At 43.3% G+C, this 26896-nt stretch overlaps 1 protein-coding gene across 3 annotated transcripts; it reads left to right on the plus strand.

Annotated features, from left to right (window-relative positions):
- The first annotated feature begins 1 nt into the window (after position 1).
- On the plus strand, positions 2–26673 carry smg7 (SMG7 nonsense mediated mRNA decay factor). 3 transcript variants are annotated; one of them, XM_040147399.1, is made up of 23 exons: positions 2–109; positions 962–993; positions 5515–5632; positions 5837–5969; positions 7044–7215; positions 7729–7800; positions 8409–8559; positions 8786–8921; positions 9061–9223; positions 10336–10495; positions 10622–10692; positions 11275–11335; positions 11435–11554; positions 13197–13620; positions 13751–13892; positions 14964–15394; positions 15855–16232; positions 17737–17886; positions 20017–20103; positions 21304–21454; positions 21544–21714; positions 21954–22114; positions 23215–26673. In XM_040147399.1, the coding sequence occupies exons 1-23, from the start codon at positions 84–86 to the stop codon at positions 23326–23328; spliced, it is 3624 nt and encodes a 1207-aa protein (XP_040003333.1). In that variant the 5' UTR covers positions 2–83; the 3' UTR covers positions 23329–26673. The 3 variants fall into 3 exon arrangements, with proteins under 3 accessions (XP_040003333.1, XP_040003334.1, XP_040003335.1); XM_040147401.1 differs by lacking the exon at positions 2–109 and adding an exon at positions 345–377; XM_040147400.1 differs by lacking the exon at positions 17737–17886.
- Positions 26674–26896: the final 223 nt, after the last annotated feature.

Genomic DNA, 26896 nt, shown 5'->3' on the forward strand with positions numbered 1-26896 from the left:
GGGTCAGACAGGAACAATATGGCGCCGAGAGCAGCGTTAGCTTGTGGACCAGTCGTTGTCTGAGAGTCTGTCGATCCGGCAGGATGAACCTCTGCGCCCAGTACCTACGGTAGGCTCAGAGCGGTGCCCTCTGTCCGCTCACCTGGCGGTACAGGTGTGCTCAACTGCGGAGACAGTTTAGTCCGGCAGGTGAATTGTTTGGTTCGGTTGCTAACGCTAAAGCTAGCAGGTTTGGGGACCACCCCCTCAGCTTGATGTTGGCGCTAGCTAGCAGCTAGCTTCACATATCAACAAACAATCGATGCTGCCGTCTGCTTCTCCTCACACACTTTCGGACAGATATTTGTAGTGTTTGATACAAGTCGATGTAGCTACAGGTATATTTAATGTTCCGTGTCTTTAATTTGTGTGAATTTAAGGTTAAATTCGTGTTTACCCGCCACAGAGAGCCTCGGTGTGTTATTGCTAGTTAGCTTTAGCCTGCTGGCGTCTTTCTGCGTACGTCAGATTAGCATTAGCGAGCAGATGCGTTTACATATTAAATGTGATATATGTTAATTAACAACGGGTCTTTCGTGTGTAATTCCCGGTTAATGTGTGTTTAGCTGCGCGTTCAGCTGTTGGGCCCTGCTTTACATGTAATGCTGTTCTTTAGCAGATTCGGGTGGTGGCTAGCTGACGGTTTGTTTGTGTATATTTGGTGGCATTTTGGATCCAGGTGGTAGTCAGAGCCCGGTACCACCGCCGTACCCGCCGCTCCCCGCCGACATTTGATATGTGCTGTTAAATGTTCAAATGAAGCCACAGCAGCATCGCGGCCAGGCCTCTACCTGTATTAGCTCTGTGGATTGGCAATAATGAGGAAGTGTTTTATGTAACATGATGTTAGCATGTGTGAGGTCAGGTGTGGTGTGTCTCTGATCGTCCTGTCCCCCCCTCTTCTCTGTTTACATCCGAGCAGACAGGCAGAGGCCCTGAAGGCTGACATGACAGGTAGGTCTGAACATCACCTCTCATATTCTCCTCAGTGAATGTACCTAGCAGTCTGTAGCTGCATGCTCTAGGGTTGGACACCCGTACTCACAGGTAATCATGCTGGGCTGCTTTGTTATTCTAATGCCGGCAAATTCTGTGTCTTCATCACTGCTGGGAAGAGAAACCAGTACCTGTTAAGTACAGACTGATTTTTACTAGATTACGAAAGTGATAATTTGATTAGCAAAATGGTTGCCGAGTATTTTTCTGTTGAACACCAAGTTGATAAAGCTCGAATTTTTTACTCAACGCACCAGCTGTGGACTCCGGTTACGTGTTGAAAGTTGGTACTAAATAATGGTCAGAGTCTTTTCTTTTTCAACGTAGTCTTGGGTCAGACAGTTCAGATATTTAAACTAGACAAAGCTGCAGAAAGTTAAAAACAGTGGGCTGATGACACTGATGAATGCGTTCAGGGTGATAAAATGAGAACATGAGATCTTGGACCTGTACCATGTCAGATTAGTGGGTTATCCAGATGTTTTGCAGCCTAATTTAGGTTTTTCTCGTGTCACAAAGTTGAGTCACTTTTAACCCAGTTAGATCACCGCGGTTACCGGGGTAGATCACCATGTTAACAGATGCTGCAGGGCTGACCAGGTCCGGAGCAGGTTCAGCTTCAGAAGATCAGATCAGAGTCATCATTCCTGCAGGATCCTGAAGTGGACAAAAGAGTTGACAATAAAGTGACAAATAATAAAGAGCAATAGATATTTTTCTAGATCAGTAGAATCGTTTTGCTGTTGCGGAGTTTCCATGAGTCCGCTCTGGTTTTAAAACAGAGCTTCTGACAAACAGAGGGAGAGTTTACCACGATAATTAAATAAGCAATCGGGATCATAGCTGCATTTTAAATGCGAAAAAAGTATTTGATTCCCGACAGGATTCCTGACAGTGTCGATGCTTTTACACTTTGACTCCATCACTGCAGCTCAGAACAACATGAGGAGACTTTGTGATCATAATTGTAAATAAAAACTAAACCTTCAGTTGTCTTCTATTAGTAAAATAATCTGCACACTCTTAAATAGTTCCCAGGATTATAAAGGCAAAATTTCTTTAGCAGATAGACATTAGACCTTAATCACTTTTCTCTTCCTCTCTCTTCTCCCTATATAATAAGTCTTAACATTACTTTTATTTTTTTATCTGCTTCACATATCCATAAGTTTGTTCATCATCAAAAAAACAAAAAAAATACCCTCTCTATACTAAAGACACATAGAACCATTCCTCTTCTATATCCTTAGCCGTACTTCAGTAAGCCTATTTGGAATCTGTATCTCGTGTTTCTACTGCTTCTTATTCTATTCTATTATGTGATAATATTTTTTACATTTCACCTCCTTAAATGTCACTTCTTTTTGTGGTTTTAACCAAATTTTCCACAGGTATTTCATATAATATTAAGAACTTCGTTCTGATGATGTCGCTTGTAGTTAACACCTCCACTTCTTTCACATGAATGCGCTCGTGGCTGGAGGTAGACCCAGAGTTACCAGAGCCAGTTGACAACCAGCTCTGTGACACCAGTTATTTAGGGCGACCAGTGATAGGCTCAGCGGAGACGTGTAACCCCAAGAGAGCCAGACTGAGCTGAACTGGCCTCATAGTGCAGGGCGCCTGTATTTGACCAGTTAGAAACTGGACAGTTTGTCAGTGTGGAAGAATAAAAGCAGCTTCGGTGATGCATCACTGTTTTATATAACTAAACTGAATATTTTGGGGTTTTTGTACTGTTGGTCGGACAAAACAGACATTTGAGGATGTCCCCTTGGGTGTATTGTGTTTTTTCTTTTTTACAATTTTTTCATATTTTACAGACTAAACGAGAAAAATAACCGGCATTAATTGATAATGAAAATAATTCTTAGTTAAAGTCCTAAATAAAAGAACGTGTGAGTTTTCCCACCTATGTTTGCGTGGTGTCCTGTAAACCAATGTTAAATCGACAAAATGTTTGGAAATACCTAGAAAAATTAAAATGGGTAATTTTATTTATTTAAGTTAATTTAATACAATATTTTAGCCCAGGAAAAGTTCTCTATATGGCCAATGTGTTAAGGCAACATTTAACAGCGTTGCATTTCAGAAGTCTTCAGTTGTTTAAAAACAAACTTTCTATGTCTTTAGATCGATGGTTCTAGAGTCAACATTGGAGCTTCAACAATTAATCGCTCAACGGAAAAATAATTGGCAACCTATTTTGATAATCAGTAAATAATTTAAGTCATTTAGCATCTCAAATGGTGAAGGCTTTCTGCTTTTTTTTTTGTTTTAATTTATTGTAAATTGAATATTTATGGGTTGGTTGGTTGGTCAAACAAAACACGATATCAGGTTGAACTTTTCACTACTTGCTGACATTTTATTGACTACACAATTAATCGAGAAAATAATTGGAAGATTAATTGATAATTTAAATAATGAATTAATTGATAATGGAAATAATTACAGCCCTAGACAACATAGACCCTGTTTTTAAAAAGTGTTATTTTGGTTTTGGTACCAAAACTCGGGCGTCATATTTGCACCAGTAAAGAAGGGTTTTAGAAGATGAGCAGCCTTTATCCTAATCTGGAAGTTTCCTTCAAAAGTGTTAAATGAGTAATTGGCTCGACTGTTCTGTGTCATCATTTAATTTGAGTTGGTTATTCATTTTGACTTCTGTGAATATTTGTGGCTATAATTCATGATATTTTGCACTGTGGCATCTTCCTGCTACGTAGCAGTCAGATTTTGTTCAGTTTTTACACCGGACGAGCGGATTGATTTGTTTTCCCACAGACCAAACTGTTTGGCTCTCTACAAATTCACCACGAGCTTTACCTATATTTACCACCCAGCTTGATTTTTAGAACTGAGCAGCAGCTTCTCATAGTGGCTGGATAACTGCCAAAGTGTCTGGTAGAGCCGACTACATTCAGCCTGCAGGCCTGAGCGCTGTGTGATGGTTTTTACTTAAATGTGGAGTTTTTTCTGGTGGACTGCCTGACACATCTGATACTGATTAAATGGATTTCAGTCTAAGCAGAAACACAGAAATGTTTCACACAACCATGGCAGCTGCTTCTTTGATTTCAGCCTTTTGTCCCCTTCAGCTTGACAGAGTCCGCAAACTCCTCAAATGCTCATTAAATTTGTAGCTTGGCTGCATCGGATGCAGCTTGATGTTTTTCTGGTCAAAATAATGCCGAACGATCAGTCTCAAAAACTTGCACTCAGATTTTAGTCACATGGCCTCAGAACAGACTCGGGACCACAAATCAAAAGAAAAAATTCCATATGTGTAGTCTGTGTGTGTTGAAGAGTAGGAGATAAATCAGGGTTGCTTTCATGCGCATGCTGCTGTACAAGACACAAATGAACATTTTACTCGTCTGCTGACAATAATTAATCCACAGTTTTGTTAATCATCTCTTCAAGTGCTGTTTCCACCTCCTCAGATGTCGGGAGTTTGTTGCTTTTCGTATCATTGTAAATTTGGTCATTGTGTTACATTAATAACTTTGCAATTTCGATACACAATTTCTGGCTCTGTTGAGCTGTTAGGGACATTTAGTCATCTTTAACACTTTTTGTCATGTATGATTAATCAGGTAATTGAAAAACATAATTGGTAGGTCAGCAGATGATTAAAATAATTCTAAGTTGCAGTTGCAAGTGAGCAGTTTGGCTGAGCATTCCTCATTTTTTTTACATTTTATTTTAGGAGAAGGGCTTAATTAGCTCTGGCCTCAGCCTCCACCTTTGTTTATTACTATTACCCTTTTGAAGTTAACTCATTATTTTGTGGCTTTTTCAGCTTTAAATGGTTTTTTTTTTTAACGTAAAGACCAAGATAAATAAAAATTCAGTTCAGTTGTTTTTAGGGCTGCAACTAGTAATTATTATTAATCTGCTTTGTCTATAAAAAAGGAAAATCCAAAAGATAGAACCCAGAGAAAAGTGTCAAATCCTCACTTTTGGGAAGCTGAAACGTGTAAATTTTGGGCAGTTTTGCTTAAAAAAATGATTGAAACAATTTTTCAATTTTTCAAAATAGTTGATAAATAGATTCCTTCATTGACTAATCATTGAAGCTCTACTTGTTTGAAATTTTTAGATACCAGTGCCAACACCATATCTGAGTTTCAGTATTGATACCTAACCATATTTTTTTGAACGCATTGCTTTGTTTTTCTACAAAACACAATCAGCTGTGCAAGAACTTTGCCTAAAACTGGCAAAATTATGAACTAAATCAGGAATTATCTGGTCAGGCAATGAGACAACAAGATTACGATTCTGATCGGACATTTGATGCCAACTTCTGTACTCAACAGTTTCTGATACTCTGTTCTATGAAAGCATTTCTGTCAACTCCAAACATGTGTTGAGTTTCAGTGCCCAGCCTAGGTGATCCTCATTTTCCTCATCCTGCTCTCCACCACTCTTATCCTCCAGCTGATTTACGTCTGTTTCCACTCTGTCCTGTAGATTCAAAGCTGGGGGCTGCAGAGGTGTGGACATCTCGGCAGGCCCTGCAGGACCTCTACCAGAAAATGCTGGTGACTGATCTGGAGTACGCTCTGGACAAGAAGGTGGAGCAAGACCTGTAAGACGCTCCGACATGACTCCCACAACACATGTCACACATCACCGAGGCCTGTCAGAACTCAAATCACTTTAAAGAGAAACCTGCGTGGAGTTACTTTATTTATAGACATTAACACAAAAGAGAAGGAACCTCTCTGACCTCGAGGCCTCTCTGTCACCTGACGATCTCGGTCATGTGGTCTTTTTTTCTGTCTTCCTGCAGGTGGAATCATGCTTTTAAGAACCAGATCACCACTCTGCAGAGCCAGGCCAAGAACCGAGCCAACCCCAACCGCAGCGAGGTCCAGGCCAACCTGTCGCTGTTCCTGGAGGCAGCTAGTGGCTTCTACACACAGGTAAGAGTCAGGTGGTTCTCAGAAAGTTGTGTTACACTACAGAAACTAAACGACCTTAACATAACCTGGAGCTGACCATTGCTGAACTTTTAAGAACTTGTAAGGCTTTGGTTCTAGGTTCTTCTTGTGTTTCAGATGCAGTTTATACACCACAATGTTTCAGATGTTTGCCATCAGAAAGTTGGCCCCCAGACAAGCGTTGCCATTTTTATGTGCTGCCTGGCAGGCGAGTGCAGTTGTGCAACAGACAACAATGGAATAGGTGTGGCTGATACCCATTTTCTCTCGCATCTGCACATAATGCAGTAGTAATATGACAGAATGGATCAGAAGGTGAAGGAGAGTGACTCCAGACCAGCTAACTAGCTCAGGACAGGTCGGCTGCCAGTTCCACCCTCTTTCTGGTTCATCCTGTCAAACCAGCTGCTGATCCGTTCTCTCCTTTCAGTCAGAAAACTAAACTGTTGAGAACAGACTGCAGGATGAATAGCAACCATTTCTTCAAGAGAAAATAAAATCTAGCGACGTAGTGTTGGTCATACTGCCCTTCTACCTAGAAAAACAGTTATTTCTTATAATCGTGATATTTTCCAGTAGAGAGCTGCTGTACCCGGACATCACTGAAACGTAGTTAAACTTGTAACAACTCTGCAAAAAATCAGAACAAGGCAGCAGACAGGGAGACAGGGATGTCAGGGAGGAGCACACTCGCAACGAGTGCTTGGATTAACACATGTTCCTTCAGCTTTGAAAGTACCTGGAACTTGGATTTAGTGTCACCTCCTTAGCAGCGCCGAAATTTGTTACCAAGAACCTCTCTCCAAAGCGGTGGAGAACAGTGGAAACAAAAGTGGAACCAGTGATTATGGATACGACCTGAGGGTTTTTATGTTCCTGTAGTGGAAAAGGCCAAAGAGCGAACCAGAAGCTGTTTTACTGGACCTGCTGCCACTGTTAAGATGGAGTGGAAATCTGGAGATTCAGACAACATTAACATCTCAGAATACTGGCTGAAGCTGATACACAAGTAAACATCAGATCAGATTAATAACCTCTTTTCCTGTTGCCTCTCAGTTACTGCAGGAGCTTTGCACTGTCTTCAACGTGGACCTGCCGTGTCGCGTCAAATCGTCTCAGCTTGGTATCATCAGCAATAAACAGAGCAGCACCAGCGCCATTGTCACCCCACAGCCCAGCTCCTGCTCCTACATCTGCCAGCACTGCCTCGTCCACCTCGGAGACATAGGTGGGAAAACCCACACGTCCTTTTGTTTAGGACTGCAGGCGATGATTATTTTAATTATTGATTAATCAGCTAGTTATTTTGTCGATTAATTGATTATTTCTCATGTCTACAAAATATCTGAAAATTGTGGAAAACTTCTATCTCTGCCTCCCAGAGCTCAAGGTTACATCTACAGTTGTCTTTTTTTGTCCAACCAAGAGTCCAAAGATGTTTAATTTACAATGGTATAAAACACAGAAACACAGCAAATCGTCACATTTAAGGAGCAGGAACGAGCAAGTTTTTGGCATTTCTGCTTGAAAAGTCAATCAAATGAAATTTAATTTCTGTCGATCAACTAATCGATTAATCAGCTATCATCAAATAGTGTTATCAGAGTGAACGGTGGACTTCGTGAAGACATGTCCTATATAGAACAAACATTCAGAACTTGTAATATGCCAGTAATCTCGACCATCCAAGATCAAATTTTAACCTTCTGGTCCCTATTTTATCCTTGTTTCTGTGTTTCAGCGCGTTACCGAAACCAGACCAGCCAGGCGGAGTCTTACTACCGACATGCAGCTCAGCTGGTTCCATCAAACGGTGAGTGTGAGACACTATACTGCAGACGGTGGCTGGCGTGTATTCCACTGACAGCGTCCTTAAGCAGCCCCCCCCCCCATACTTCCAGTCTATGTGCTAAGCCAGGCTAAAGGCTATCTTAGTATCTTATTGGATAGGCTCAGGAGGTAGGTGGGGATATCTGAAACCACATGTGAGTGATCTGACCAAATCAACGTTCTGTGTGTTCGGCTAATGTTTTGTTGTCAGTCACATCAAATGTGCCTTAGCCAGTGCAACAAAAGAACAGGAAGTATTTTTGATTTTATTGTTATACACAGCCACTGAAATTTTATTTGCTTGCTTCCCAAAAATGTAAAACCCAGTGTAAAAAAACAAAAACTTGGTAGTGTCTTTGATCCCAGCCTAAGTTTTGAACTCCGTGTAAAAGAACTCGTTCAGTCCTACTTTTTCCGACCTTGGAACAAAAAAAATTTGACCGGTCTTTCAGCCTAAAGATTTGAAAAAACAAAAAAGTAACTATTCCAGCAGGTAAGAGTATACTGCGATTAAAGCAGGTTTACGTCAGCAGTCATGTTTGTAGTTTCTCTCTGTGAATGTGGTCTGATGCTCCCCCATGTCTGCTCCAGGTCAGCCATACAACCAGCTGGCTATCCTGGCGTCCTCTAAAGGAGACCACCTCACCACAATCTTCTACTACTGCCGCAGCATTGCAGTCAAGTTCCCCTTCCCAGCAGCCTCCACCAACCTGCAGAAGGCCCTGTCCAAGGCTCTGGAGAGGTAGAAATACAGCAAATAAGCACATTGACCAAAATGTTGGGAGTTTCCTTTGATGCTTTGTTAAAATCAGAGACAAGGAGAATAGCTTGTTTGGTGCTCAGCCTGAAACTTTGTTCTCTCTGAGAAGAAAGAAAGGCCTCTGGAGATTTTTAAACTGTTCCATTGACTGATGTTTTGTCATTCTCTCGTTATAAAATCGTCCATCCTCCCTCTTGTGTTTCTGTAGTCGTGACGAAGTGAAAACCAAGTGGAGCGTGTCAGATTTCATCAAGGCCTTCATCAAATTTCACGGTCATGTCTACCTGAGTAAGAGTCTGGACAAACTGGACGGTCTGAGGGAGAAACTGGAGGAGCAGTTTCAGGTGAAACAAAAAGACATCCAGCATCCGTTTTGTCAATTCTACCGGATTCTTCATGCATCCGCTATGATTTAAAAGTCTTTTAAAGTGAGCATTTAATGACCTGGCTTGTGTGTCTTTGTGTGTGTGTGCGCTCATGCAGAGGCTGATCCTGCAGAAAGCCTTCAGTTCTCAGCAGCTGGTCCACATCACAGTCATCAACCTGTTTGAGCTCCACCACCTTAGAGACCTGACGTCGGACGGCAGCGAGCAGAACTACAGCAGCGAGCAGCAGATCAGCTGGTTCCAGCTGCTCGGACTCTTCAGTAAGAACCACATACGCATCGATAATACATACTAATGATCCTGTTACTGATATGACTGGTGTTCATATAACACTGTGACTAAGAGTGATGCAGATACTTCTAATGCTTCTGAGCCTGTGTTCAGACGGACGACAGCGCTGCATAAAAAGTGCAGCTCCCTCAAAATCCTTTCTTCCTATATATTATAACCTCTCCTGGTGTCTGATAAACCTTCAGACTCGTGGATCTGTTTAAACCGGACTTTGTGGCTCATCTTTCATCTTCTCACCGGTACCAGAAACAGCAGGCCCAACCGGTAGATTTTAAAAGCAGTTAGCCAAAACCCAGAGGGCTGTTTTCAGTCTAAACAGCCAACAATAATGCCACCGCTGGGCCTCAGAAGTTTGACTTGCTTCCATTCGGCTCACACAGCAAGTATTACTGTCATTTGTAGGGTTAATGCTGGGGTTTCTTTAGCATTTTATAGTGGATGTACCTCTGCTAACATCAAAACAAGCGATGGCATTTTTATGAAATATAGTGTTTGTTTTATGAAACTTAAAGTAAAATGAGCAGTGGAGCTACGTCACACAACGAAGGTCATGTTTTTAATGAGTTGTTTCAACCATCATCTACTAACTACACTGATAATGAAAGGAGACTTTTCAAGATCCGACTGAATCCGCTCCGTGAGAAACAACTCGCCACTGTACTGCAGGTGGGATGACAGGCTGCACACGTGTTTTAAACAACAGTGTCCACTGAGCTGAAGGATTACTCCCATAACTGTAATCTACTACTACTGACACTAACTTAAACTACTACTGCTACTGCAGATATTGATGGTTGTTTATGTGCACAGAAAAGATGTTTGTGTCGGTGCTGTCAGAGGGAGGTCAGATGTTTGACTTGTAGACTGACTGATTTAAAGCTGAACACACAGATACATTTACATGTGTGTTTTGTTTAATCAGTAGAGAAATGCAGATGTACAGTGGATATCTGTGCATTCTAACTTTCACATGCTAGGCAGTCTCTGATTTAGTCTCTACTGTTTTGACGCTTGACATAAAGCCCTGCGGATTGACTGTTGATTGCTTTGCGTTGTCTAATGTGACGACTTGTCTCCTCAGTGTCCTTCCTCGGAGTCATGTGCAGCCGTGTTCTGCTCAACAAGAACAGGGGGGAGGAGATCATGGGGGAGTGTCCTCTGCCGGCCATCAAAGTTTCTCTGGACTGGCTTAAACTGAGACCCAGCGTCTTCCATGAGGCCGCTGTCGACAAGAGGCAGTAGTAAGTCTGATGTCGTTCTGTCTTTAAATCAACACAGCGCTAGAATATTTGACTCTTTTGCTGTGTCGGGGTGTTGGACTCGTTCTGCACTGAAGCTTTAACTCCTCTCCTCTTCCTGTCGCTCAGTGTTTGGCCCTGGCTGGTCTCCATCCTCAACAGTTTCCAGCCCAAAGAAGACGATCTGTCCTGTTCCTCAGGTAGGACACCCCGTGTTACTCGTTAATGTACAGATGCACAGTTACCAATTGGGTTCTTTATATAGATCATTGATCATTATGAGCTCTGATCTGAGTCCTCCTCAAATTACAGTGAGTCAGGTTTTAGATTATTGGGCAACAATTCCAGGAATAAATGATTCCGTGGTTTATTTTAAGACATGATGCAGTGTTGTGAGAGAAGAACAGCTAAGAGCATCGCTATAGGTGTTTAGCCTTCATCGTCGGCCACCTCCTCAGAATAAAAGCTTCTCTGTCTGGGAACGTCACCGTCTGCACTGCCATACCTCAGGGACGGTTTTCATCTCTCAGGAACCTTTTCACGTGTCCGCACACATTGTTTTGACCTTCCATCAACACTGAGTCTTGTGCACCCATGAAAATGGAGCGTCTTAAAATCACTCCCCAGAGTGGATGAATTTGGGAACACAAGTTTTACTTTTGCTTTTCTACATTTCTTGTCTGTTTACAAATTGGAGTAATTTTGAGCAGACAGAAACTGTAAGCGATTTAAGGTTTGTATGTCAGATGTCTTTGCTGAAGGTGTGTTTGTTTTCTCCTCAGTCACGCCCCTGCCTGAGGAGTTTGAGCTCCAGGGTTTCTTGGCACTCCGCCCCGCTCTGAGGTACAGAGTCCCCTCCATCGTTGAGTAGAGGGATGAACGTTCACTCAGTCAGTAATCGGTCAGTGTGTGTCAATGTGCTGATGTCTGTTGGTGTTTCAGGTCACTGGACTTCACAAAAGGTCATCAGGGCATCCTGGTGGACAGAGACGGCCTGCCGGTCCACACTCGACACCAGAGACTCATCAGTCTGGGCAAATGGGTGGCCGACAACCAGCCAGGGTGAGTGTTCATCTGTCACTGGATCTGACTGCTTTCATACAGTAAAAATACAGAAAACACAGAAAATGGTGCAGTGTAAATGTGCTCCACTGTTTTCATTGAATTTGCAGCCGCAGTCTGTGTATTTAGCTCCTTATTTACAAAGGCAGCAGCTGGTTACGTTGTCAGCTTCGGGACAGATCATACGCTGGGAGGGAAGTTTAGTAGAGCTGAATCACTGATCAATAAATCGATAAGGTGATAGACAGAAAATTGTTCATTTTGAGTCATTTTTAAGCAAACGTGCTAAACATTTTGTGGCTGAGGCTTTTCCAATGTCTCAGATTCTCCGCTTTCCTCTGTTTTATGTCATTTGAACTGAATATCTTTTTCGGTTTTGGAGTGTTGATTGGGCACAACAAGGAATCATCAAACCGTCACTTCAGACTTAAGGAAAAATGTCTATTATTATAATAATTTCCCTATTTTCTGTTAATAAAGAAAATAATTAGCAATCAACAATCAACAATGACAATAATTGTTTGTTGTAGGCCTAAAGGAGACCTCAGTTTTTCCAGTTTAGTGGTGAGGTCTCTTTGACATCAAGTTTGGAAAAGAAACAACATTGAATACACAACATTTACTTAGGCTACAGATCAGTTCTACCTGAGAAGAAACATTAGTCATAAAATTACCCACAAAAACACAATATTTACAAGCCACTACAAATGGTGGCGAGAGAGAGCAGGAGGTCAGGATCGGATTAGGCGGTCTAGCCGTTCAGAGTGCAGCAGGTGGAGACAGCGTCTCACTAGAATACTGAGCTGTGTTAATGCAGCCAAATGCTCGCGGTAAATGTCTCATTAAAAGAAACAAGGTTGTTTTTTTTTTTTTGTGCTGCGCTCACTCTCTGTCTGGAAATGTTTGGATTAAGTTTCTTTTCTCCACCACAGTCTACCTTGTGGCTTCTGAAAACCCCATCTGCGGGATTTTTATGTTCCTTTGTCCAGTGGTGCAAAAACTGACCCTCACAAATAGTTTGACTCTTGAAAATCAAGCACAATACATAACCAGCCTCTGTTAACAAATCTTCACCTCTTCTCTGTACAATAATGAGAGAGGCACACCTGCACTACATGTGTTTTGGTCAGAATGAGTCACATCTGCAGCTAAAAAATAAGAGCAAAAGCCTGAAAAAGTCCCAATACTTTCCTAATTGTTTGTCCCTGTCTTTTTGTTTCAAAAGTGATGTTAAACTTCTTGTCACTGTTTGTGCTTTTCACCTCATGGTGTCAGTAAAGTGTTGCCTTAGAGACCTTCTTTTCTTATCTTCAAATCGATTGCATGACCACTTGTTGTATTACCGACGTTTTAAACATGAAAGTGTGGTTTTAGAAGAAAAAGCTGAAGGGGCCTTTTACCACTGGATTGCTGTAAGATGATGACCGTGAATGTGGGAAACAGTTTGTCCTTGCAATATTTTGACTGTGTTCCACAAGATGTCTGATTGTTCTTTTTCAAACGCTTAAAGCACTCGCACTAACTAAACAGTAGAAGAAGCTTTACTGACCACATTCTTAGTAGGTCACTTCAGAGGTGAAGGGTCAGAGGTCACAGCCTACCGACAGGACGATATTAGATTATCTCTGTCTCCCCTCTACAGGCTGATTCAGTGCAGAGTGAGTGAGGAAGGCCTCCTCGTCTTCATCACTGACATTCCAGAGCAGGCCATCGAGGAGCCACAGGAGAAAGAGGCACCGGTGCTGCAGGAGTCCTCGAACGGTGAACAGACACCCAATGACAGCGGAAACTCTGGCCTGAAGTCGGTGCTGTCTGCGGGGAAGACGCAGAGCTCTTGGCCGGACGGAGGCGATCGACCTGTTGTCACCTTCAAGGAGAACATCAAACCCCGAGAGCAGAGCCGCGAGCCAACACGAAACCACCATCAGAAGGACGGTGGCAAAGAGCGCAGAGACTTCACAAAAGGCAATGGGGCTGCTGGAAAAGGAGAGCTGAAGAGGGATGGGAAGAGGAAGAGTGAGCTGAAGAAAACCGGTCATGAGAAAGCTACTGATGCTGGAAAACAGGTAGAGACGCTGGAACTCTGCATTAATCCTCAGAAACCTCATCACTGACGAGCTGCTCCGTTCAAAATCTCCGCGAGGGGTAGTGTTGAAGCAGCTGGTGATGTGGTTTGACTTGTTTCCTCTCGTTCAGGTGAAGGCTCAGACAGAGCTGAGGAAGACTCCAGTGTCTGAGGCGAAGAAGACTCCCGTAACTCAAACCCAAACCACCTGCTCCTCCCAGTTCATCCCCATCCATCATCCTGGAGCCTTCCCACCACTGCCCAGCAGACCTGGTATCTACACACACACACACACTTACATACGTTTGTACTGACACTCCTTGATAAAATTTATTTCTTTGCCTCCAACCCTAATCTCTTTCTAACCTTTGACCCAAAACCAGATCTAGCCCTAAACAGCCGTTCCCACTTCCCAAATTTGTCCTCACTTCATAAAAATTGGCCTCACTTTCCAGGCTGGCCATACTTTTAAAAAAATGTCCTTATTTTCAGAGTGGTCTTGAAATTCGTGTCTACACAGGAGGTGTTTCAGCCCCATTTTTCAGTCGTGCGACTCCTGTGCATCTGACAAAGTACAGCTGTCTTCAGAGGCTGTGTAACAGCTCACGCTTTACCTGAAACGTCTTTTTATGCTTAAAGCCTGTTTTCTTTTGTTTTACTGCAGTGATTGTGTATTGGGCTGTATTGATTTTTATAGTTTGCTCTTGGTCATGTGACCGTCAGATATAAGGAGGTCGTAGATCCAAACCACTCAGACACCTAATAAATGTAAACCAGTAGAGGAGCTGCAAACATTATTCAATCAATCGATTAGATTATCGAAAGAAAATTAATTGGCAACTACTTTGATGATCCAAAATACCAAATATTTTCTTTTTGAAATGTGAGGATTTGGTGCTTTCCTTTGCAGGAGTAGATAATTAATTGAATCCTGAGTGTTGGTTGGACTAAAACAAGACGTCACCCTGCACTGTGGGGAAACTGTAACTATGTGCATACATTAATAGCCAAGATTGATCAAGAAGATTATCAGCAGATTGATTTGATAATGAAAACAATCATTAGTTGGAGCTTTACATGTCCTCATTTTTTTAAAGAAGCCCTTGTTTTGCCAAAGTGTCCCTACCTTCTGAAGAGGTCCTCATCTGTAAAGAGGATCTGCTTAGCTGAACTTTTTTGGAATTAACTCTTTATTGGCTCGTTATTTTGCACCTGTTGATGTGACATTCAAACATACGGAGGTAGTAGAGCCAGTTATTTTGAACATAAGAGCGTCACCCCATCGAGATGTCCAGACAATTATTTTGTCAGTTTAAATTCTGATCCGGATTGGTTCCTCTGCAGGTTTCCCGACCTCAGCCTATGTGATCCCTCCTCCGGTGGCTTTCACAGGGCTCCAGGTGAATCCAGGCTTCACCTTCTCCACCGGAGTGTCCGTCCCTGGACCTTTCCTCCAGCCGGCTGTCCACACCCAGGCTGGCACGCAGGTCCAGGCCGGAAAGCAGTCCCACATTCCCTATAGTCAGCAAAGGCCCTCGGGTCCAGGGCCAGGTCAGGGGCCGGGGTCCTCAGCGCAGGGCCCGGGGCCAATGAACCAGGGCCCCTCCCAGGGTCAGCAGCCCCAGGCCCAGCCACCTTCCCAGCAGGCTTTGCAGCAGTCGGTCCAGCTGCAGGTGCAGGCGATGAGCCAGCAGCAGCAGCAGCAGTCTCCCACCAAACCGGTCCAGCAGGTCGCAATAGGGAAGAGTCCACCTCACCACCCGGGACTGCAGCAGGTCAGATCACATGATTGGAGTTCACCCCAAGTTTGCATTTTCACCCCAAAACAGCTTCTTTAAATGGTCTTAACAGTGGAAATGCCATTTTATTTGATTTGTCTGCGTACGAGGAAAACTGAGTTTTTACAAAATGATGGTATGAGTCTGTGCCATCGTGCGGCTGGGTGGGGGTGTGCGGGGGTAAAGCTAGGAAGCCTTTTGTTGCCTCCAGCTTTGTCCATAAATGTCATTATAGCTGATCCCACAGCACCACTCTGAACCAAGGTTTTTAACAGTTTATTCAAATCTTGAAGTCATGAATGGTCAAGGACACAGACTGCTTTTAACCCCTCTAAATGTTAACTTTGGACCCTGCCCTCCAGTAGAAAAAAAGGCGTGCCTTCCACTGGTGGACGGATAACAAATACATGGTGCAGTGAGCGATGGTGTGTAATGGTTATGTGTCTGGTCTTAACAGTATATGCAGGTCCAGGACCAGCCAGCTCAGATGTGGAACCAGGCACAGGCAGCCCTGCAGAAGATGACTCCCATGCAGATGTCAATGAAACAGCCGCCGCAGCAGCAGCAGCAGCAGCCGCAGGCCTTCTACATGACGGCTCAGGATCCTCTCAAACTGTATGAGCACCAGCTGCAGCCGCCCGCCCAGCCACAGCTGTCCAACATGGACAAGAAGATCAAGTACCCTGACGTCAAGATGCAGGACTTCTACTGGGAGCCATCCTACAGGATGGGGGACGGTCTGGCTGTGATGGCGGACAGGATGAAGAGGCCCCCACCGGGTGGTATCTGTTCGGAGCAGGACGCCTCCGCCGGGCCCCGGGGGCCCCCGTTTGAGGTGAGCGACTCTCTGTGGACTGTGAGGGAGGATGAGGGATCCTCCCATGCTGCTTTTCTGTCTCTATGCTGCTTTTTCTTGCATCTTTTCCTGCTTAGTTTTTTCTCTGTGTTTTCTCTTTTCTGATTGGAAAGTTTATTTTGCATCAGTACAAATTAGCCAGGTCGGGTTTGTCTTGGATTTTCAGATTAGAGGTTCTTAAAAGTCACACAACAAAATTGCTGTAGTTGTTATCGAAGTGCATGTATTTCTCGGACAAAACATAATTCCAGAGTTCACATTTTAACTCTCCTACTGACATTCTGGAGGGAAAATTGTATGGAAATATAACCTTGTTATACCTGTACCTTTTTATAACTAGCTGTTTCCTTTAGCGTTGTGTGAAAAGAGTGACGGTGAAGTATTTAAAGCAGAAATACAAACCATGGTTCCTGTACTGGACGGGATGTTAGGTCTGGCTCTACAGCAGAGTTTCTTTCAGGGTACTGGGCAGCGAAAAAAAATCCCAATGGGCTTATGAATGCATCTCACCCAAAAAAGTAAGAAATGAGAAATAAGTATGAGATACATACATTAGATTTGTGAATTACTGCAAATATACCGTAGCTAGCAAAGACTGATATATATACAGAAGTAGTTTGGCTCATCAAATAAGGTTTAAGCCTACATTTAAAGTCTTTGATAGATGCATATTGAGTAAGAGTATGATGGAATTGACACCAGAGCAGAAATCCCTAAGTGTCTGATAGGGAACTGACAGAGAGAACATCTTAAATCTCGGAAGATGCAAATGATTTTCATGTCTCATGTCACATAAATACATGGTGGATATACAGCGACATGAAAAAGTCTGGGCACCCCACTTACACAAACATTTTCATGCCATTGTATATTGATATTAGACGTAAAAAGAATGCTGAGTGTTTTTGGCTGACTCATAAAGTGACTACTTTCAATGATGAAATTTTACCCCTGAAGATGGATCTTTATTTTTAGAGCGATGCAGCTGAGGGACTGTGGCTAGAAGATTAAATGTGGACATTTACGAGTAGGGCTCCTGACCAAGAAACTCTGTCAGGTAGAAATGATTGCTAGTATATTCAAACCGGAGAGAATAGGACAGATCACTGCACAGGAATGACACTTGGGAGTCTAGAAATTTGTAGAAATTAGAACAGAAGTTTATTCGTTTTTAAATCAGGTGAGAAATCTCACTTGATTACTGGATTGCTTTTCAGTTGTGTTCAGAAAAAGTTTAATTATTTTAGATTTTATTTTCACTGTATCAGCCTCTCTGATTTCCTGTGTGATGTTGAACTTGCTCTGATCTGTTTCCAGCTTTCAGGCTCTTTGTAGCTTTCAGCATAACTTTCCTTCTTTCCACCTCTGTCTTACCGGCTTGCCTTCTTTCTTTTTCTCCTTTTTTTTTTTTTTTTTTTACCCCCTCTCTCTCTCTCCTCCTCCTCCTTCCTTTTCTTCTTCTTCTTGCTTCATTTTTCACTAGGACAACAAGAGCTCGCCTCTTCTACCTCCTGACCTGTTAAAAACTCTAGCAGATTTTGAGGAGGAGGAGGAGCTCATCTTTACTAAGCCTCCTGATTTCTTCCAGGCCCTGGCTGGCCCTCTTAGCACTGCTCCTGGACCAAACATATTTGTATGTAGCCCTGTCTTCCACATCAAACCCCCCTGCAACCAGTTCCCTCCTGGTCAAAAGCCACACTCTGCTCATCCGTTTCCATCTCCACTTTATAGAGTTGCTAACACCTTGTGATATGAGTTGTAATGCATAAGAATACGAATTTGGCCTGGTTATCCCATGTCTGAGCCACTATCTGCAGACTATGTCACCAACCAAAAATATCAAATTTAGAAAAGGTATTAAAGAAATGGCTCATCCCAAAATTGCAGAAGACATTCGTTACTAAGTCCATAAAGTAGTTTCTCTGGTGTTCTGACTGACCTGGAGGCGAGCAGATAATGAGACAAGGTCAGGATACATTTCAGCTTTGTGTGAGTCGAAATGACTTTTGTCAGATTTCCTTCAGGTTGTGGCTTTCATCACACGCTGAATGAATCTGCAAGTGATATGATTTTAGAACCAATTTGTGCTCTAAAAAAAACTCCATATTTCAAAGGGACTTACAAGAACATAACAGATGAAATGATCAAAGAGTTGGAATAAAGAAATGGATCCTTGAAAGGTTTCCTAGAAATAAAAGAACTTAGAAGTGATGTAAGTCAGTTCAGGGTTTTCTAACCTTTACCCCCCAAACAGTCAGTGTTTCCCTGAGGATTGTTTCAGAAGCCGTACTGTTGAGTGTGCGCCAGCGGACCTTAGACACGGGTCTAAAATGAAATAGCTTTATTCACATCCTGAACACCCATCGGGATGATCACCCATCCTGATGGATATGGTGCCATCCTCACAGAAGTGCTAAGTTTGCACAAGGTCCTCCTCAGTGTACGGAATAGGCTGAGCAACGTTGTTAATGCGGCGCCTAACAGATTTAACTAGTAACCATTTAGCTCGGCTCGTAACAATCACTTTGCCATGGTAATGCGGAAACGTTCACTTTGTTTAACCCAGCTCTGGTACTCCCGTTATATTTCTACTGACTTTGTCAAAGAAGTTAGCTCAGTCAACAACTTTCCGTTAAGAGAGGTAGGGAGCTCTACCTTGAATTGTCCAGCTGCTGCACACGCTCAACCCTTGTTGAGTACCCCATTGTCAACATAACATGCAAACAACAATAATTTAAATGCACAAGTATGGTATCTGTTGTATCCATTTTCATTGGAGACAAATGGAACTCAGTAGAGCGCATACGTCCGCCAAGGCCAAACAATCCTTCAAACGTCTGTCTGGCGCCTATAATAGGAAAACCGACAAATTCACGAAACTGTGGGAAAATGCCCTATGTTGCAATGTTAAGAAAAATGGGTTTCTCCCTGGAATTCCTGGGTCCGCCCCTTTCACCAGATCTGTCCCAAAATGTAACGCGTTCTTCCCTTGTCCATGCCCCATCCCTCCACCAAGTTTGGTACAAATCGGTTCAGCAGTGTTTGCGTAGTCCTGTTGATAAATAGACAAACAAGCAAACACACACAGGTGAAAACGTGACCTCCTTGGCAGTAATTAGTCCTAACTTAATGAAATCCCAATAAATTGTCGAGAAATGTACAAATATGGATTTATCTGAACTCAAACACTGCTGGTCTTGTGCAGCTCCTTCACATTAAAAGCCACTGAATTTGAAATTTATTTCAGTCTAAGAATAATTACACAAATAATTTGGGATAATAGCCTAATAAACGTACAGTCAGCGAAACAGAAATAACAATGACTCAGACCAAAAAGGTTCAGACCAAAGCTACAGGTTACTACTCCTACCCCTTTTATAAAAATTATACATATTTGGCATCAGCCAAATTTTAAACTGTCCCTACTATAGTAATGCCAGCATGCCGTTGTGAACACAAATTTGTCCATTTGTCCATTGTGGTACTTTAAAACATTTCCCCAGGACAACCCCCCAGCCTCATGATTTGCTTTCATAAGATTCCTGACAGCTGGGTGGCTTTTATTATGAAACTACTGCAGGAACATTATTTTTTACAGGCCTGTTTTTGAAAATTCATATCGCAGTTACCCAAATAAAATAATGACATTATGCAGGTCTGCTCTACAGCATGTTTTTGAACAAAGTGATGGAGTGTGGTCGAGAATAAAACGAACCAGCCGCTGTCTGTCTGTCCTCATCCTGTCTGTCCTTCGTCTCTGCAGCTGCCCAATCAGACCAGGATGGAGAGCGGCCCCGAAGTCGTCAGCCAATCATCCTCTCTCCTGCCCATTTCTGGCTTCCCCATGCAGGTCAGACGAAACATCTGAAAAATAAACTCAGAGGGGAAATTTTTTAAATTCGTAGCTATCTGTATCGCAGTCATACACTACATGTTGACCAAAGTATGTGGACAACGGACAACTGCAGCCACATGTGATAGTCTAACATGCGAATCCAAAACTATGGGCGTTGATCTGCTGCTATAAGAGGCTCCGCTCTTCTTGGAAGGCTTAAACCAGCTAAAGCAGGACACCGGATCAGAAGTTGGAATTTTACTTTTTATTTCGTTGTGTCATTCCAACAGGGCTGCCACCATCAGTTGATGTCATCGCTGAAATTTTTTTGTTGTTGTTTTGTTGTTGTTTTTTAAAAACACTTGAAGTCATTATAAATGTTTTTCTTCAAAATCAGTACATAGTTGCTACGTTATGACGTCAGTTGTTGGCTCCGGTCAACGCTACACTTTTACAAAATGTCGGCTGCGGCAGGGTCCGACCCGGTTCTATCAGAAAATGTCACGGTATCATGGAAGTTGACAGTTACAACGACCCTTCAGGGAATGAAAACAGTATTTACATCCTGTGCTTCAGTAAAAGTACTAATACCACACTGTAAAACTACTCTGTTACAACAGCGCAGCCAGACTGATCCTGTCTGCACCTTTAACTCCCACAGACACTCACACTTATGTCGGCCCCTGACATCATTATGGATCGTTGTGTTTTTAATCGGTCTCACTAAGTCCCTGCGGGACATGAATGAAAACTGTTAGCAGATCAATGAAGACTTGCGTGTCTGTAACTTTGTTTATCCACCAGAGGGCAGAATAGATATTTATTCAAAGATCGTCTGGATCGAGTAAATATGTGATTATGGTTTCTGCTTCTGTAAACCTGAAACAGAAGCATCATCAAAGTTTTAAAAGAAACTGATTTAGGCTGCACGATGAGTCCGATCCGGGATTTAAAAAAACAGCGGAACATAACCGTTGATGTGAATTGATATTAATTGATGTTACGGTGAGACAGTACCTGAGGTTACAGTTAATTATTATCACTCCTGAAGACATTTGTAGAAACGGAGACATTTGACATTGAAGTCGTGCAGATTCAGCTGTGACAACATTTGATCATGTCTCCCCCCTCTTTAGCGTCATCAGTAACCCTGAACTAACTAGCGCCTGATCGAGGAGAGCTGAAAGGTCTCCGTTTTTGTTTTTATGTGTACAGGAGTACAACCAGAACAGCATCTTCAGTCAGGCCTACGGCAAGAACCTGCCACCCAGCTCCAAGCCCGACGCTCCCATGGTGCACCAGGAGCCGTCCCTCTACTCCCTTTTTGAAGGGACTCCCTGGTCCCCCTCCCTCCCTGCCAGCTCAGGTACGTCACACCTGTGAAGACGGGATTTAAATATCATCACCTTAATCGCTTTGACGTGTCTCTGATGTAAGATGTGTTCTGATGGGCAGACCACTCCACCCCGGCCAGCCAGTCCCCTCACTCCTCCAACCCCAGCAGCCTGCCGTCCTCTCCCCCCACACACAACCACGGAGCCATGCCCTTCTCTAACTTTGGGCCCATCGGCACTCCGGACAGCCGGGACCGCAGGGTAGTGGACCGCTGGAAGGCTGACAAGACCGGTGAGGTTGGGACAGGGTCCAGAGGGGCCCAGAGGGCCCTGACGGCCCCGAGGGCCCAGAGGGTCCAAGGGGATGATTTAGATAGTTTGAAATGAAGATGCATAATAGCAAAAAACGATTCAGTTTTCTGAAACTGATCGTTCATCATCATAGCGGAATAATTAGCATTTTTATGTTTTCCAAAATTGTCCAAATCAAAGTTATTGTGATGTTGACATGTTGTATTTTCATTTTATTAGGGGCGGTGAGCGGGTTCGGTCTGGACTACCTGCCGGCTGCGGCCTCCTCTGCGGCTTCAGACACCAGCTGGCACCAGACCGGACCGACCGGCAGTTCCTGGACCAATCAGGAGTCTCCTATGGAGGAGTCGTCCTCCACTGTGCTGCTCGACAGCCTTAAGGTCCTAAAACCTTCCTGCAGACTCTTCCCTTACAACCCGGCTGTGGTTTTATAGCTGCAGTCAGCTGTCGGTTAATTGAGAAGCATCGTTCCAGAGAAACGGTCGCAGTGACACCATGTGACCTTGAACTCTAAAGCTTTACTGCTTTCAGCAACGGAAACAGTTTCATTGAAATGAATTCATAATCAGTCTAATCCTAGTCCAGCTGTGGCACAGGTTTTTTCTCGCTGTGTAATTAGGTTCAAAAAGGTAGTTGGCTTTAGTTTTGGACTAAAATTTCAAATTGTCTTTTCCATGTCTGCATAACCACAGGGATTCGTGCTGACTTCTGCGCGCGCGTCCTTGCACAAACCAAGATTCCGCTTCCCACTCGTGCAAACTCTCCACCCTGCTGTCTGCATCCGTTTTATGCATCGGCCATTTAGACCGCATTAGTTTTAGCTAGTTGTACCTAATAACCTGAGTCCAGGAGACAGGCCCTGGGCTTTATACATTCTTCGTAAAATGGGTTGAGAGAGAGAGTGTCGCTCCGCAACCTTTCATAAATTCCATCAGACACCAACGTGACAACAGTAAAATTTTTAACGACAGAAAGTTACAAAAATTTCGGAAATTATAAATGATTATTATAAATTATATATTCATTACTGATTAATCCGACGCTTTTGTTTTTTGATAATTTGATAATTTTTTTGGTCGATTTGTTTGAAAAATGAAAAAAGCCCAGGTTGAAGTCCTCTAACAGTTTTATTCAATCATCTTTCTGAAATCAAAAAAAAAAGCTTAGTTAGTTCACTGTCACTTACAAAACTGAAAAGGAGCTCGTACTCACACTTGAGAAGCTCGAAACAGAATTTGGTATTTTTACTTGGAGAATTGGTAGTTTTTGACAATCAGCTGTCAAAATATTTGCTGAATAATGTTCTGTTGATTGAGCAAGTGATTTATTGACGTTTTGTTTCAGCTATTTGGTAAATGAAAGTTAAAAAATCGCAATATGTTAACATGGGTCCTAAAATACCAGAAGAATCCGGTGTCTGTGTTGAACCGGTGTGGGTGAGTGGATGAGCCTCATTCTAACACTGCGCTCTACTCTGCAGTCGATCTGGTCGAGCTCCATGATGCAGCCGGGCCCGTCAGCGCTGGAGCAGCTCCTCCTGCAGCAGAAACAGAAGCAGCAGCGAGGTCACGGCGCCATGAACCCGCCTCACTGAACGGCAGCCCGAGGCCGCGCTTTGTGTCCGGACGTCAGAACAACCACCACCAGGATAAACGGGAGGGAAAAAACAGAAGTTTGACGAAGACGAGCTCCGATTAAAATGGAAAATTAAACCGGCGAGAAACGGTGGAGGCTGGGGAGGTGACGTGACCCCCCGACGAGGCTGAAACACCACCCCCAACCCCCTCGACTGTCGAGGAGCGGTGACGCCACTCCTGGATCGGAGGGCGCGGGATCTCTTCAACCACGGTGCCACGCGCCACGCCACCGCCGGGTTTCCTTAAACCCGCGGAAATCTGAACATTGAGGAACACAACCCCCACCACCACTGCCCCCCCCTGGTTTTGGACAGACGCCACATCTTCACAACTCCTCTCTCATCCGCAAGAACTTCTTCTCTCCTCAGAACAAAAAAAATGAAGCCACCTCCCGGACGTCTGCTGGGCCCCATTGGAGCGCCTGTTTTTAGCGCCTCCACCGCCACAGACCGAAGCGGGGGTGTCGTGAGAGAGCGAGGACGGTGTGGTGGTCAGGTTCAGGGGGGAGGTCGGGTGAGGCACCGGGGGACAAAATAACAGACTGGACTTTCTGATCTCTACATTCATTTTCATTACTGTGGAGGAGGAAGAGGAGGAGGAGGAGGAAGGCTCTCTGTAGCTAATTGGTTGAATGAAGGAAGGAAAGCAGGACGGTTTGGGTTACGACTATATAAATATATAAATAAATATATATTGCCATAGTTGGACTTTAACGGGCCTCGTCTCTTAGCCGCGTTGTGAGAATCGGGGCTGGACGCTGCTTTGTGAAGCCAGGTGCGTAACCTCACCTGGACTGACGCTCGCTCGATGCCCGTCCTTTTTGAGGGAAGGGCCGCGAGGCCCGACGACGGGACGGCTTCGTGATGCCAGTAAACGTCACGGGAACGGAAGAAGTACACGGGAGGGGGACTAAGAACACAAAACCCCATCAATCTTAGGGATAGTATTATCGTTAGCTTCAAGAGATTGCAGATATTAACAAAAAAAACCTGTATTTTGTGATTTGTTCGTAGCAGTTTTAGCTTCACGCCCTCTGAGGTGAACACAGGTATGTCTATTAGCTTCCTGCTTGAATATTTTTGGGGTTCTCTTCCTCTCTGGCCTCTTCTTCCTGTTTCTTCTTTACTTAATGAAGAAAAAAACAAAAGATATGTCCCTGCTCGCTTACTTAACCTGCATTTACTGTTTCTTTTTGTTAATGTTCTGCTTTTTTACTAGTTTTAAGCAGCTCTGTCGGCTCTTCTGTGCCTGCTCACTGTCCCATTACTACTGACTGCTGTAAAGGTTAGCATGAGGCCACAGACAGACAGACAGACAGACAGACAGGTAGTTGGCTCAGCCTGAATGTTTTCCACTATCTTTTCTTCAATAACCACTACTCGACTGTAACTCGACCCTGTACAGCAGATTTTTTATGAATTGTTGTGTCTGGAGGCCCTGCAGCTCTGCTTTTATTTGTCCCGCAGCCGAAGCCCCTTTTCAGCCTAAAAGTCCCAGGAACTATGGAGTCACAGGAACTCGGAAACTAAGAGCCCGTCTTTCGCGGTAGTATTTGCATTTTCCCCACATTTGATGAACCTTGTAAATTAGGCAGGTTGTCCCGTAACAGATTAGAAAAAGCTGTATGAGACGCGGTTTTCACACAAGCAACAACCCAGAGTTCTTGTGTTGTTGTAGGGCTGCAACTAATGATAGTTTTATTACGGGTTAATCTCCCAGTTATTTTCTCAATTAATCGATCAGTTGTTTAGTGCGTAAAATGTTAGAAAAGTGTGGAAAAATACCAAGGTAAAGATTATATTTAAATATGAGAAGCTGGGAACCTAAAACCTAAATTTTTTCCATTTTTGCTTATTAAAGTAACTGGGATGATTAATCACTTATCAAATTTTTTGCTCATTCAATTAATCCACTTTCAGCTCTAATTGTTTTTCTATAAAATGTTAGTTGCATTAAATAGTAAAAAAAGTCTTCAAATGTCTTGTTTTGTCTGACCAAGAGCTCGGAACCTAAAGATATTCAGTTTACTGTCATAGGAAAAGATAAAACCAGATAATTTACCTTTCAGAACATTTTTGTTTGGAAAAGTAACTCACACGATTCAAATGGTTTTAATCGTTTTATCTAGAAAATAATAAAAAAAAATGCCCTTCACACATTTCCAGAGTCAAAAGTGACCTTTTTTTTTCTTTTGTCTATTAATTGTTTGGTCTGTAAAATATCAAGAAAAAAATGCCCATCACAGTTTCTTAAGGCCATAGTTCAAAGAAAAGCCGGAAAACCTCAAAAATGAGACTGGGACTAGCGAAGGTTTGTCACCTAAATAAAGAACAACTAATCTGCTACCAGAAACGATGGTGATTATTTCTCTGCTCTTGGACTAATTGATGAATCAACTAATTGCTCAGCCCTGCGTTGTCCATCAAGTCTTTGTTTTCCAAGAACTGAATGAAAGGTTCCTCGGTTCCTGAGAAAGTTCCTGTGGTGGAAACGGGCTGATGGAGTTCCGGTGACTGCACTGGGCCTTTGGGGGGGGTTATTTCTGTGGTTTCAACCTTGTAGCGCATTTACATGCCGTCAGTCCTGGTAGTTTTAGAGCCAGTCAGAAAGCAGAGAGTGACAGCTGACCAATCGCAACGCTCCGAGGCTCTAAACCCCGCCCCCCTTTAGGCTTCAGGCTTCAGTGGGATGAGATGGTTTTTGAATGCAGCACTGCACGTAGCTTCCGGTCCGGTTTAAACCAGCAGAAAGCTGTTTTCTATCTAAAAGTGTAACAAACGATCATCATTTTGTTCTGAGGGATTAAGAAAAATAAAAGCCTGGGTTTTTCTTTTGTTTTCTTTTTCCGTTTTATTAAAGCAGACTTAACAGAGACATGTCTATTTTCCGTGTGATTGTGCTTCTCATGTTGCATTTACAAAATGTATTTGAAAAATAATAAAGATAAAATAATGTTGAATGTGAGGACGAATTTGGCCAGAAGCGTCAAGGAGAGAGAGAGTTTGTTTTCATGTTTGAAGCTCACCACGTGCATCTGAGCTGGACTGGTTCTGGTTGCCTTTGGTTTTTTTGGAGGTCTGGCGATGACATTCCACTCTGTAAGATGTTTGGGAGGTTTCAGGGCGGCGGGTCCTCGTTGGTCGGAGCTCTGACGGCACATCTGTGGCCACGTCTGGGAATTTCTGATGGGAAATGGTTCAGATCTGAGCTTTGACTTGAGGCTTTTTGTGTTTCTGTCTCTGTAGACTTTCAGAACTGGTGGAATCAGCCTTTAAATAAACGTAAACTATGTTCTCCCTTGACACTGTGTCCATTTTTATTTGTTTTCTGTTTTCAGTGCAGTTGGCAGTCTGTGCTGGAAGAAGTAATCAGATCCTTCACTTCAACAGAGGTAATGAGACTTCCTCCCCGGCTGGAGACCACACACAACAAACTAGACCCATCAAATGCTCCAAAAAAAAAAAAAAAACCAAACCAAAAAAATGGAATAAAAACTGCCCCACTCCGAAAATCCACAGAACGCAC

This window comes from Xiphias gladius, chromosome 15 (genome assembly GCF_016859285.1).
Source record: "Xiphias gladius isolate SHS-SW01 ecotype Sanya breed wild chromosome 15, ASM1685928v1, whole genome shotgun sequence".
NCBI lineage: Eukaryota > Metazoa > Chordata > Actinopteri > Istiophoriformes > Xiphiidae > Xiphias > Xiphias gladius.

Coding starts and splice junctions, on each gene's coding strand:
- smg7 (XM_040147399.1), top strand. CDS start 84: ATGAACCTCTGCGCCCAGTACCTACG. Junction 110..961: donor CTCTGCGCCCAGTACCTACG/GTAGGCTCAGAG, acceptor ACATCCGAGCAG/ACAGGCAGAGGCCCTGAAGG. Junction 7,216..7,728: donor CGTCCACCTCGGAGACATAG/GTGGGAAAACCC, acceptor TCTGTGTTTCAG/CGCGTTACCGAAACCAGACC.